Below are 14,411 nucleotides of genomic sequence, written 5' to 3'. Positions count from 1 at the left end.
TGTGATCACAAAAACGCTTTGGAGTAGGGAGCCAAAGGCTGTTTGCACAGGACTTCAGAACTGAGTCTTTTTTTCTTTATAAAATTCTGTTCTAGAGCTTATCTCTCCCTGCTGCTCATCAGGGCTGCAGTGGGACATAGGTGCTGTTTGGGGTCGTGGTGTTTTTCAACTTTGTTTTGGGAACTTTTTTTCTGTGTATTTTTCTACTGCACTGATCTTCACTCATTTTCCTGGGAGTAACTGGTCCCTGTTTGAAGCCCTAGGCGGAAAGGTCCCTAGAGATTATGGGTCCCCTGATTTTGCAGATGGTGCTTGCTCTGGTTCAGGGCTGAGATAGGCTACTACTTAGTAAGGGAAAGACTTATTTTTTTCTGCAGCGTGTGCTGTCCCTGTTCTTGGAATGTGTGCTAATAGCTGTACAGATCTTCAAGGCCCTTTCTGACTCTGCTCAGTAGTTATGCCAGCCCCCTGCAAAGTAAATCATAGTAATCAGGCTTATTTTTGACAGGCATAGAGCAGTTGTGATTTGACCAGGTCCCTGCAATAGCTGCATGCACGGACTCCTCTCTGGGAGACATGACAGTAGGATATTCTTAGTACTCCACCCATGCAGAAGGCTCCACCAAAAAAAGCTCCATATTCTGCTTTTCAGTGTCTAGAGATGCTCATCCCTATTGTTTTAAAATAACAATTGATACCAGTTTCCCAGGAAATGGGGAAAATTGCTCAGTTTTGTATCTCCTAAGACCTTTGTGTCTCATTCCAAGCACTGTCTGGCTCTTCCCCTCTGTGGCTAAAGAACTGGCTCTTCCACCCTGCTGTGGGAGCAGCCACCCCAGGCAGTGGGCATAAGGAGATCCCTCTTTACCTCTTCTTTCTTCTCTGCAGCTCCTGCTCAGGCCCAGATCATCCATGCTGGACAAGCATGTGTGGTGAAGGAAGACAACATCAGTGAACGTGTTTACACAATTCGGGAGGGGGACACGCTGGTCCTGCAATGTCTGGTCACAGGACACCCCCGGCCACAGGTAAACTCCCAGTCTTGCCTGTCACCCATGCTCCCCATGGCACATGTCTGTAGTCTCCACGTAGAGTAAAATTGTGGGCAGCAAGGTGCCCAGCTTTCTCCTACATATTGGAGTCAGATAGGGATGCCCCATCATGCAAGCAGTTGTTTGTTAAGCTATGAAGCATTTAAGAGTTGCTTTTGTGGAAAACAATCCACAAAGCTGTGCAGGAGACTACAAAGACCTAATGGTTTTCAGTATGTGAAGTCTCCCCAGAAACTGAAAGCTCAAACTGAATCCATTATACAATCCACTCCCAAATCTTTAACTCTTGCTACAAAGGAGGAACAGCCTAGAGAAGGTTGGCCACAGGAGTTGGTCCTTCATGGTCCATCAGTCTCTAAGCTTCTCTGAATGTAGAGCCTAGGGCACCCTGCTTGGGAGATTTTGGGAAGTTGTTCATAGTCTACTTCACTGAGCACTGCACAGAGCCCACTGTTCTTTGCTTTATGGCCACCAAGCAGAGTCAAATTCAGACTTGCAGCGCTGGTCATATTCATGCTGTCATCAAAGACACAGTTCAGTGGAGAGGTACGAACTTGAGCTTGGCTAACTTGCAGTCCTCCCCTGGAGTGCCTAGAGGCTTGCATAGCCTCAGGCCCCATGCAGCCACTTCCCCACCCTTCAGATAACTCTAGCAGAGTGGTTCAGTGTTAATGTGGTTATGTCCATAGGGTACTGGGGCAGAGCATGGGTCTGCAATCTCCAGGACAGAGTGTGGTAGGAGTGGCATCTGGTACATATTGTGGTGCTGGGTGTGCCTAAGGGAGCCACATATGATATGCCTGTCTTCTTGGTCCCCTTCCTCAATACTGCCAAAAATATTTGTGGTGAGAAGCCATATGTCTGCATATATCAGTCAATGCCTCTGTGGATGTGCTTGCGAGGAGCTACATGGCAAAGAGGTAATGACAAGGACAAGGGATTCAGCAGGATTTGAAATGGTTTATCCATCAAAAACATATCCTGGAAAAAATAAAAAGAAAATAATCTGAGCCAAGATAGCAAAAACAATCAGCCTAGGCTTGTGACTGTGATAGGCAGATGATACTTGTGTACATCATAAGTGAGGAAGATGGTAGGGTTGGCCCTGCCTAGGGTTGTTGTATGTGTGCAAAGGTCCTGTCATGTTGTAGGGATTTGAGTACCCAGAGAGATTTCTGGAGCAGAGCCTGTTGCAGACAGCATGCTAGAGGGCAACACTGTGACTTGTAATTTCCTGGACATGCACATGGTACATGAAAAGGTAGGACCAGGAGTGACTGGGGAAACTGGAACATCTGCATATAAAACTCAGCAGGCATCCTACCTCTGCCCTTCCCTTCTCAGGGATTGATCTCTTCCCTAGCTAAGCTCTTATCCTAACTTTTGTTTAATCTTTTCTTTTTCCTTCTATCAACTAGTCATTAAAGCATGAAAATGTGGCCAAAATACTTAAATGAGATTGCAATTGAAAAGATTAAAGAGCTGGCTGAATTGTCCTTGCAAACAGGGGCCCTCAGACAATTTCATAAGCCTACAAAGGCTGAATAAATCCATGGTCATTAGCTCAGCCTGGTGCTCTGGGAGTGATATGTAGACACCCCTGTTCTTTCTAGAGCATCAGCATCAATCAGGTGATGGCAGCAAACTTCAGGCAAAGTCTAGCAGGGTGGTGAAGGTGTTTGGTCCATTTTATCGATGGCCAACATTGAATGAAAGTCTGCCTTCTTTCTGCTGGCTGATCTTGCTGGATCTCAGTCCCAGATTCTAGATGGGTACCAGTGCAGGAGACCAGCAGTCACCATCCTTTAGAAGGGAGGCTGCAAATACAGGAAACCAATGGGCTGGGAAAAACTATCTCTCTCTTTCATTGTCAGTACTGCATGAAACAAGAGGGAAGCTTGTACTTTCACTGTAAGAGTTGTACCTCATTCCAGACATAAGAATTACCATTCAGTCTTTAGGATTGCTGTCCTCTTGCCACCATTCACCATGAAATATCATGCAGCTCCCTTGTCCCTGGAAGCCAGGATCTTAAGATACGTAACATAAGGCCAAAAAAAAGTGAAGATAACTTGAAATCTGAAGGGATTTTTTTTCTGTTCTTTTTCTGTATCCTTAAAATCAGAGGAAAACCTTGTATGCTGCACAGGGGTTCCCTGTGGGAAAGGGGCAAGAGTCAGATAGCAACTGCATTTTCTCACTCTTGGAAAAGCAAAAAGCAGAAATAGCCTTGTTGTTCAGAAAAGCATGAGTGTGGACTGCAGTGAAAGCACTGTAGCTGTGAGCTGATGTCTGCTGTAACGTCATGGCCTACCAGCCACATAGGGTCCCAAGGCTGAATGCTAGAAGTCCTGTGCACAATAAAACTGAGCAAGCTGCTGTATTTATGGGACTGGAGCAGGAGTGGTGTGTCTGGGTGAACTGAGAGGTTATCCTGGACTCTTGGATGTGGGAATTAGTGATGGGTGAGAATCAGCCTACTAAGACATACTGAGATCAGTAGCTGAACTTTGCTTAGTCTGGTGGTGCTGTAGGAACCCTTTGTTAGAGGGCTAGGGAGGAGAGGGAAGAGCAGCAAAGGGAGCTCCGCTGTCCCTTGGGATCTCTGTTTTGTGTCTCTGATTTAATTTGCCTTGTTCTTCTCATGCAGGTGAGATGGACCAAAACTGCTGGCAGCGCGTCGGACAAATTCCAAGAGACGTCAGTGCTTAACGAGACCCTTCGGATTGAGAAGATCCAAAGGCTGCAGGGGGGCCGCTATTACTGTAAAGCAGAAAATGGGGTTGGGGTCCCTGCCATCAAGTCCATTCGAGTAGATGTGCAGTGTAAGTCGTTTAGTGGCAACCCAGAGCTTCCCACAGTTCTACTGCATGTCTGCCTTGCTGCAGGGCCAGCAGGGAGCTGCACTGCCCTAGGACCACATGCACCTGATTCAGGAGCAAAGGGATTGGTGTGGTGTCCCCAGGGTCCATTTTCCCTAAGAGAATAGATCCATCCATGAAGAATCTAGCTCTGCCTGTCCTTGTGAGTCACTCATCTAGGTGCCATGATGTCTGTCACTGGCAGGATTCCCTAGCACTTGTCTGCGACTCAGCATTGTAGGTAGCTACGGCTTCTTAATTTTGAAGCTGGCAGTCTTGAAGCAAACCAATGCTTCTGGAAGTTAGTAGTGCCCCTGATTCTGGGGGTTGTCCCTGAAATCAGTACCCTGCTCCCAGCATTCCTACTTCTGTAGCATGGTGGAAACAGTAAGACTTCAATGCAGCTGAGGAGGCTGAGCTCTGAAGGGATAAATGTAAAGCTGACTCAGTATTTCTCTAGCTGGTCACAGTGCCCATCCTTCTTGTGTCCTGGAGATACTGTTAGTGGTTTTCCACCTTGGGCTGCAAGTTTTGAAGGTTTCTCTTAATGTTTATTCTTGGGATTAATGTTTATTCTTGGGCTGCTGTGGCCAAAACTGAGGGAAATTAAATTTACTTAATAACAACCATATGGAAGGAATCCAAGATTTAAGGTTTAGGCAACTTTTGAAGAGATTTGCTCTCTTGGAAAAGATTACTGTTCTGCTCATTATCCTTGGCTATCAACTATTTAAATTTTCTCCAGCCAAACACTAAATCCCTCTCCTCACTCCTATCTTCTTAGAAGGCCTAGCCAGCAAGAGGTTGATCATAGAAAGTTGTGAAGTATGATAAAGCAGCTGAAACTGTCCCAGAACTTGCCATGACCTGTTCTCACACTCCTTCTAGCAAGACAGTCTTCTGTGCTGATGTGCACTGTGGTTATCTGTCAGTGGAGCAACCTCCAGGCTTCAAAACCCCAGTACACACCTGGAGTATGGGCAAATATTTTTGCTGACAGCAACTGCTGTCTGACTGCTTCCCCTTAGTTCTGCTGTTCAGCCCTACTGTGATGTGACTCTCACAAATTGTTCCACAGACTTGAGCATCCTTAGCTTTTGGCAGGCTCGTGATACACAGTCATATTATATGGTTGGAAGAAATTCCCTTTGCTGTTCCTTCCTTGCTCTACCCTTTGTTGGAGTAGTGTAGTGTGGGCGCCATCCTACCCAGGCTAGGGAAATAGACTGCTTCAGCAGCATCCACTGTGGGTGGGATAGGTATTTTTTCATTGGCATTGCATCTCTTTGTTTAGGGGAGTTCTGATGCCTACCCTAGATCTCCTTGGCTTCTCTGCCTGTTTCTTTTGCATGGGTGGAGGTATATGATAACTCTCCATTGCAAAGGGGACTTACTTTTCTCAAGCCTCAGTATGGCACTTTGCAAGGGCTTGTGTCTCTAGAATAGGACTATACCATAATTCTCTTCATGCTCTGAGGCACTCCTGGGTGCAGGCTGGAGCTAGAGTGATGTAGTGTCCCATGGTCCCTCATGCAGCTCTGACGTGTAGAACTATGGGGCTAATGGGGCGGCCAAGGGCTTTCTCATACTAACATCTACTCTGCAGATGGACTTGGTACTGCACCTCTGTTCTGCTCACTTGGTTTTTGGGGAGGAGAGACTATTTTCTGCTAGTATTTGCAGTGGGTAAAGGGAACACATTGGAAAAGTCACATTTTTTGTTGAACACTCACTCAGGCAACCTTCAGCTGAATGAACAAGAATTTGAAAACAAACCCCTTCTCTCCCTGCATCCCATTTTTTAGTTAGAGGTAAGTAACCGCCTTCATATGTACCTTGGTGTCCTTGACAGCTACTGCTAGTCCTCAGTCACACTTTTAGTATTAGACAGCAAGGTTGTACATTGTTGGTGCCAAGAGGATATTAAACTGGAAACACTAACCCATGCAGTGTGATATTCCTTTGCCCCAAGTGAGCATCAGTGAGGCTTTAATGTATTGGTTAGATACTAGCAGAGGGACAGCTGCTGTTTGCAGTACTTCCATGTGGGAGGGAGAGAAGTAAAGGAAAAGAAAGAATTAATGTTTACAGCCTCTTACTGTGCATGAAATATCCCATGTGGTCATCTCCATGAGCAGCCTTGGACCAAATTTATCATTTGTGCAGCTCGCTGTCATCAGTGGTGTTACTCGTATATCAGGGACATACATACCATCATAGGTTTTATTTTAGCTTTTCTCAGGAGGGCTAGAACTAGAGCTGACTCCTTTAAAAGAGGGCTGAAAGATTTGAGTAAGGAAAGCTTTAGCAACCAAAAGGAAAATGTTTTCTGTGTGGGGCGTAGCTGGGACCTAAGAGACCTGAATGGTGAGCATCTTTGATTAGAAAGGGAAGGGATTCACCATGCTTCCTGGTGAGAATGGAGTCTTAGAAGAAAGGTAGCTGCAGAGTCACTCATGTAAATTTTGAACATATAAAGGAGGGCTAAGGACAAAGATGGAGGAAAAGAACGAAGGCTGTGCCCAAGGTCCTGGTGTAAAAGAATTTGGTGTAAAGTTCAGTCACCCTATGGCCACATGAAGGCAGGCACTATATGGAGACCAGCCTTTTTTATTACCTGCATGTTTTTCTTCAGCAGTGAGTGTTTTTAGGTTGTTGAGTTTTGTGTTTTTTTCTGGGATATTTTTTTGTGTCTCGTCATTGTGCCATTAATGGTTCTACTCATATTTCTGAGCCATGGTCGAGCAGACAAATTTCAGGTCCCATTGCAATTGCTGTCTGCCAAGCATACAGCTCATTAAAATATGCAAATCCACAAGTTGACACTTAAGATTCAGCAGAGAACATACGTTGTTTGGATGACATGTTAGCAGAAACTCATCCTTCCTTCCCTCTTCCTTTCTGGAAGTCAGATCTCTAAAGTTACAAATCTGTAAAATAAAATATGATGAAAATTAGAGGGCATAGGAGGACAGGAAGTGATGAACACATTAACATATGTAGAAGACTGTCCTGGCAGCACTAGCCATGTACCTCAGTTTCCTTAAAGCTGAAATTGGGTCATAGGGCTCTTGAAAATGTAGAATCACTTGAACTGAGCTCAAAAGATCCCTTATAAGATATACTTGAGGGCACAGGGAAAGATTTCAGTTTTAGAGGATGAATTCTTGTCAAATGAGATCTTTACATTTAACCTCAATCAGTCTCAAAGTGCTTGTGGGAGAAGAAAGAAACACCCTGTCTGAGGTTTGCCCCATGCTACCTTAATGTTCGAACCTCGATACCTGGTGCAACTTTCAAGAAAATGATCCCTTTTTAGCTAGTGGGCAACCATAGCAGAGCAGTGTGCTCTGCATGAATGGAGAAAATACTCTCCCTGCAAAGCTATTGCTTATGTCCTTGCAAGCGAAGTCACTGATAACCATTGATTCAGTCATGATGGCTGCATGTCTGATGCAGGTAGGTGAGGGAATTGAAAGGATCATCTTCTGTAAAGGGAGAAAACAAAAGAATCTGATCAGTTTAGGGATGAGGGATGGAGTTGCAGTGAGTAGAAGTTACTGAAGAGGGATAGTACAGACTTCAAAGAAAATACAGAGGTTATTTGATAGGAAGAGAGAGAAAATATACATTCCTGTTACAGTGTTTTGCATCTCATATTCCCATGACTCCTCATGAGACTTGCTCTTGTCTAGATGATTCTCCATCTCAGATCCTCAATCTTGTCCTGATTTTCACTCTCAGTCCTTGACTTGAGGGTTTGTCTTGTCCTTTGTATGAACATCTCACAGGAATGGGCTTAGTCCCATGATTTCAGGAGGGATTTGGGAACTGAAAAGTGGAGAAATTATGATGGAGCAGAGTTTCTTGGGATCCTTCTGATCTCTCACTTAAGCAGGGAGTGGTGATTTAGGGGAGGGTGGTGTGCCATTTGGGAAGGTGAGGCAGCCCACTGCACTGAGAGGCATGTAGCAAGCAGATTGTTTGAGGACTACATGGGTATCTGCAAACTAGAAACTGCTATCCATTCTCTGAAGGTTGCATGGTGAGTGGGACAACTTTGGCTTCTCCTGTCTGTTCCTTTTAGATATTGGTTGTATTACCTGTCCTCAAATCAACTCTTAAATCAGCAGTTGTCATCAGCCAAATGTGTGGGACCGTCCCCTCTCCTCTGTGGTGCCTGGAGCATCTTCTGCTCTGCAGGCTGTACATGCAGACCAAGCCTTGCTAACAACTGCTGCGACCCTCCCTGCCTTCCTTCCAGATCTAGATGAACCTGTTCTCACCGTTCACCAGACCATCAGTGATGTACGAGGCAGCTTCTACCAAGAGAAGACTGTCTTCCTCCGCTGCACAGTCAACTCCAATCCACCAGCTCGCTTCATCTGGAAACGTGGAGCTGAGACGCTTTCTCACAGTCAGGACAATGGCGTGGACATCTATGAACCCCTCTACACACAGGTGAGTATCTTGCTGATGCAGGGTACTGTAGTAGATTGTGTTTTCTTCTCTATATGGATTATGATGCTGGGGAGAGGGTGGGGGCCACTGCAAGGGGCACTGTCCCCAGAAGGGCTGGTAGAGCCACCTTCTGCATACAGGTTCCTAGGGTACTGGAAGAGCAGAGCAGCAGGAGGGAGTGTAACAGCCTAGAATTACCTTCCCCTTTTTGTCATTGTCCCTGAGAGCATGTTACAGCTCCCCTAATGAGGTTATGTGGCTGTTGGATGGCTAAGAACAATCCCAAGATCAGTTTCCTCTATCACCCATTGTTAATTTTTCTTTTCTTAATTGAGTGCCCAAGCTCCATATGTGAGGGAAAGTGCTTCCTGTTTAGCAGTGTGAGTAAATGGCAGAATTCCTGTGGAATCCATGAGCTTGTCCTAATAGGCACAAATACTGGGGAGCCTAGATGCCTGGTCACTTCCTGACTGTTACATGGTGTGAAGGAGACTACATCCTTCCTGCTTGTCCTGCTTGCCTGTGCTGGACTTGCCCTGCCCAACCATGTTTCCCCCATGAACACCACTTTCTTCACAGTAATTAGCCGTCCAATGCAGTGGGAGACTGAAGGGAATTTTTCTTTTTCCAGGGCACTCTGGGCATGTTATCCTAAGCTGAGCTCAGGTTCTGAATGACCTTCAGATGCTAATCAGCCCCAGTATTTCCAGCGAGGCTGCTAGGCAGCACAAGGCAGTGATGGGTGAGAAGGGAGGGCTGGAAGGGAGGGGTGGAAGGGCAGCTCCCCAGGGCACCTGTTTCATCTCAAGCACCTTCCTGCACTCCCAAAGCTGGGCCCTGAGCGCGTTCTGGCCAAGTTTGATTTCTGAGCAATGCCCCGGGCAACCTTTAAGTTAATGTAATCATGTTCATATTTTATTGAAACACGCCATCTCTGTAGGTCATGGAAATGGGCAGCCAAATGGAAACATTCAGGGGGATGAGGAGGGAGGAGAGAGCTGCAGGTTAGTGGCAGATTTGCAGAAATACTGTCAGTGCTGCTGTTCGGCCCTGAAGACAGCTTTGTCTGTGTGCTATGTGGCTCCCAACTAGGACATCCCTGGCCTTAGAGGAAGCCACCATGGGCTCTTCCAGCTTTCACTAACCTCAGTGTCATTAACAGGAGATATTGCTTAATGAGAGGATGTCTGAGGACTTGGGATGTTTTCTTCAGTTGAATAAGGCATCTGGCAGAAATTCACTGTGTTGCAACATTAATGTGTAAATGACCCAGCATTCTGCAGCTCCTGTCAGGCCATGTTCCCAACATGATGGGTCATTCCCAGCTCTGAGAGAGGGTTTTAGGACTGCTATGCTCATATGGGCATGCTCTTACAGTTCTCTCCTTAGCACCAGCAAAAGCCTGTAAGTTTGGCTTGGTAAGAATCGCAGTTAACAAAAACACACCTCTGCAACACTGCTGGGAGGAGAAAATCTTGCTGGAGCTCAAATGCACAATGTTTAACAAAGCATCCTTTGCAGGGATTTGCAGTATTGTCGTAGAGATGAACCTATACCATTGTCAGGTTTGAATAGGCTTTAACATTAAAAAGGAGGTGAGGACTTTACTGTTTAAGCTTTTTAAAACATATTTACAGTGAAAGTTTATAGACATTTACCCAACATTTACTAATCAATAAACAGGATACATATGACCCTGTAAGTAAGTAAATGACATGCACATTATAAATGCCATCATTTGTATGGCACAACAACAATTCTCAGGGGACAGGACTCTCATAGGGTTATTGGTGTCCCAGGTATTTATCGTTTTAATTTATTCAGTTCACGTCCTTGTTCTCTGCATATTAGCATGCCTGAGCTCATTGTCCAGTCCCTCGAGGTTGTCCTCGAGAGGATTTGTCATGTTGACACCTTCTCCCATTTACAGGCAGTTATGGAATGGTTTTTCCAAAACAGATTTAGACAAACACAAGGAGAAAACAGTGTCAAGCTGTCGGAGGAAGACATATGAGTTGCATGGTGTGCACACCGTAGGACACATCTAAGAGCTTTCTGCATTGCATAAATAAAAATCTACAGAACACATCTATCGTTAATTTAACAACTTGATTCTGATTCTATAACCAGCCAGTAACTAATGGAGTGACAGGCAGTGATTTTGTTTGCTTGTTACCTTAGTATGAGAAAAGGCTATCAAAGTTTGTGCTGTCACTCTGGATTTACATCAGCATAAATGAGACTAGATTCTGGAGAAGGATGAGAAAGTTTGGGAATTCTTTGAGCATTTATCTGAATTCCACCCCCCGCCCCCCATACTGCAAGTTTCTACAGCATAACTGTTGAACTTGTTATATTTAGGCCAGCATTAATGCCTCAATCTGCTCTGATTTCCTTTGGTTTGGCAGTGTTGAGTCCCCAGTGACTTCCCCTGGGTTCCTACTGACATCTCAGAGTGAGGTCTCAGGGTCTGTTCTGGGACATTTAAGCTTTGTCATGTTCTGCAAGATGATTCTGGCAGCAGTTCATGAGAAATTATGTCCAGACCTGTTTGGCAGTGCTTTCAGATCAAATGTCAGTCAGTTGCTGAGTGTTTAGAGAAATCCTGGAGGTGAAATTACCACTGCAAACATTTTGTGTCTTCTTTATGTAGAGCTGGAGGGGCTTTGAGTCTGCTCAGTTCCCTGAGGTTTTGATGAGAGCTGCTGGTAATCTGTAAACTTTGGGACAGGTTGTGAATTTGCAATGGTGATCTGTGCTTTGTACACCTGTGTCTTTTTTCCCCCCATTTTTCCCAAATCACAGGGTGAAACCAAAGTCCTGAAGCTGAAGAACCTGCGACCTCAGGATTATGCCAGCTACACATGCCAGGTGTCTGTCCGTAACGTCTGCAGCATTCCTGACAAATCCATCACTTTCCAGCTCACAAACACCACAGGTAAGAGGGGACATGAAGGGTCCTTGCAGCACTCCAACTCCTCACCTGCTCAACAACTATTATTCCTCCAGGAGAGTAATCCTGTCCAGGGTCTGCAGCACCTCATTCTCATGTATGTGGCTGCTAGGATTACAGAGCCTTCACACACAAGTCTTGTGGCCAGAGATGCTCTAATTTCTTGTAGTACTGCATGTATCCAGTGCCTTGGCCAGGCCTGCCAGGAGATCATTAAAACAGACTACATGTAGGTGTTGAGGCACTATGTAGTTTTTAATTCAGACACAGTTTTATTTATTTATAATTCTGAGTGACTTTAAAAATAGATTCGATGCATCTAGAGCTGGGCAGTGCTGCAGTTCTTACAAATAATTCATCCACATGTGACTCTGGCCTGGTTTGCTGGGCTGCAGTCTCAGCACCTCCCAGCTAACAGGCTCCACTGGTGCCAGTGTTTGTGGAAAGCACACATCTCCAGTGCCTTCCCAATAAATAAACTTTGCATTCATATTCAGTACTTGAGGGCAGCTCCAGTTTTGAGCAAATTCAGTGCGGTGCATCTTGCTTGACCTGCAATAACTGATTGAGTATCATGTATCAGATACTGGCAAGGACCTAATTGCAAGCTGTCAAAAAAAAAAAGGCAAAAACAAAAAAACCCAAACAAAATCAAACCACACACACATAAAATCCCCACCTATAAAGCCCCCACGTGTGTTAAACAGTAAGTAAATGTCAAGAAATTGCTTTCAGCCCTGGGGTATTCCATGATCAGAGAGAAAGGCATTGTAGTTGTTTGAATTATTCACCTATCTAATCTAACATAAAGCAGTTTGCATCCCTTGTGTCATCTTTGTGCAGTGGAAACAGAACTTTTTTTGATGTTGCTAACTGTTGTTGGTATATTGTTGATACTGTTTAAATTATGATTATTGATCTGACTTGAGCCCAAGGCATTGAGCAATAGTTGCTTCATTTTAGGTAGGAAGAAGAAAAATAATGAGCTTAAGAAAGTGAATTTTAACTAACATCAGAAAAAAATATTCTCTGTGTAGTAAGATCTCTGAATCTGTCTTGAGCACCTCACCCTATTAGCTGAATTTCTCTGAGGATGAGCCTGTAGAAAATGTTGAAATATTCCCTTTAAAAACTATCTTCTGCTCATGACAAAGAAAGGGATCTTATACAGCTCTTCTTGCCCGTGTGCCTTAACTTTGGAAGAGTTAGAAAATCAAATTTCTCTACATGTCCACTCCCCCTGCCAGCCCCAGCGCAGGCAAACTACCCTTCATTTCAATCCAGCTCCTTTACTAAGTGAATGGGGAAAATGTATTTTCAGGTTGTAGCTCAATCAGAAGTCAGTGATATGGCTGAATTTACACCAACTTCCTAAGTACTTACCAAAGCTCTGAACCTGGACCATGCAGTACATATGTCTAGTTTGGGGTTTTTTTCCCTGTTGTTTAATTATAGATGCATATTTAAACATAGTTACAGTGGAGCCTGGCACTACAAGCTCAAAGGGGCCATGGAAAATGTGTTCATAGCAAATTGTATTAAAAGTTGGCAGTGAAAATGAAGCTGGCACTGCGGTATGAGCAGGATTTGCGTTAAATACCACAAGTATATTTAATATGAAATAAGTCCTGGGTTATTTCTCTGTAGGTAGTATTATGCATAGATGAGGAAATATTTAAGGGAAGTTCTTTAATTCTCTCCTTTTTTGCATAGGTCTTTTCTGTCCTTCTTGTGCTTTCACAGCTTCTCTAGCCTCAGCTGGAGAATCCTGAGCAGCTTCATGCAGGATGCTTTGCCTTTGCAGATGAGAAGGGCCCAAAAAGGGCTCAGATGCTTGGGAAATCCATCTCTTAAATATTTATAGTCCCCAACACTACACACCTGGAAGGGAATTGGTGGGTCAGGTCAGGTCAGGCCAAGGGAATCTTCTCAGTTCATTTGCTGTTCCTCAGCTGGCTCCTCAGTTCCTCAGCTGGCTCCTCAGTGGCCTTTGGGCAGATCGTAGTCTCCGGTAAGATGTGCTTCTCCCAAGCTCTATGTGAGCAGCTTGGCCCTTGCAGCAGTGGTTGGGTTCTTTGTCTGCAATCTTAAAGGAGGTTTCCCTGCTCCTCCTCTGTTCTGCTGCTGTTGCATGGCTCCAAGCAGCAGGTTGGGTCCACAGAGCCACAGGACCAGCTCAGCACTGGGCTGTCTTCACCTGCTCCAGCAGGGTCAGCCTGATGTTTTCCCCTTCCTCAATTTCTGCAAAATTAAGCAGCCCAGTCGGTTAATTCTCCTTCAGTTTTACTGCAGCAAATTGGACTTCAAAGGGAATTGAAAGCGATTCTTTGTTTTTAATGGTCCCCTCGCTGCTCTGCAGACTTCGCCAGAAGGTTTTCTGAGCCAAGAACAAAAGGAATTGCCACAGGTTACAAATAAATGAGATTCATCTCCTGCATAACAATGTCTGCAGTCTGTTAACCTCTGTCTGCTGATCAGAGTGGGAGTGAGGAGTTGGGACCCACACAGGCTGCCACAGCCAGAGCTCCATTTTGAGGCATGTCATGGGAGCTTGCTGCCTGGAGCTGTGTAGGTAGCAGATTTGCAGGCTCCTTACCTCTTCCTTGCATGCACACAGAACCTGCCCCAATGCAATGCTTGCACTAGCATGTTATGCTTTTTCCATGTTGCCTTGCCCAGAGATGGGCAAGATGAGTGTGGGTCCAATAGGTGCACATCAAATGCTGCAAGAGCCCTAAATCTTAACCAGAGCATGCAGAACCCCTGGTTTGTGCTTCCCAACTCTCACACCTTCTCTCTGGATGTAGGCTGCTCTCAGCATTTCTCTGTCTCTGATGGACTTGGGTGGAGGTTGCCAGGCAAGATGCTGCATCGGTCAGTTTGTCGGTGCCCTGTGAACCTGAGACTAGTTGAATGTCAGAGGGCAAAAACAGCTATTTGGTGTCAGCTACAGTCAGAGACAAGAATATGTCCTGCCAACCATGGCATGTTTAGCTATTGCATTTCTGTGCTTCATAGTATCTCATGAAACCACCTGGAGCTTGGTCAGGATGTACAAATCCTTCTTTTGCCATTTAGCATGCA

At 45.1% G+C, this 14,411-nt stretch overlaps 1 protein-coding gene across 4 annotated transcripts in view; it reads left to right on the top strand.

Annotated features, from left to right (window-relative positions):
- The window catches only part of MDGA1 (MAM domain containing glycosylphosphatidylinositol anchor 1), a 148,051-nt gene that overhangs the window by 47,908 nt on the left and 85,732 nt on the right, over window positions 1-14,411 (top strand). For 3 of the 4 annotated variants that reach the window (XM_071576659.1, XM_071576668.1, XM_071576649.1), the window contains 4 exons: window positions 889-1,028; window positions 3,703-3,877; window positions 8,178-8,374; window positions 11,180-11,312. In XM_071576659.1, the coding sequence (XP_071432760.1) occupies window positions 889-1,028; window positions 3,703-3,877; window positions 8,178-8,374; window positions 11,180-11,312 (645 nt within the window). The remainder of the gene's footprint in view (window positions 1-888; window positions 1,029-3,702; window positions 3,878-8,177; window positions 8,375-11,179; window positions 11,313-14,411) is intronic. The other variant, XM_071576676.1, reaches the window with a different exon arrangement.

This window comes from Pithys albifrons, chromosome 2 (assembly GCF_047495875.1).
Source record: "Pithys albifrons albifrons isolate INPA30051 chromosome 2, PitAlb_v1, whole genome shotgun sequence".
Lineage (NCBI taxonomy): Eukaryota > Metazoa > Chordata > Aves > Passeriformes > Thamnophilidae > Pithys > Pithys albifrons.
The sequence above is the reverse complement of the archived record's forward strand: the minus strand, read 5'-3'. Positions and strand labels throughout refer to the sequence as shown.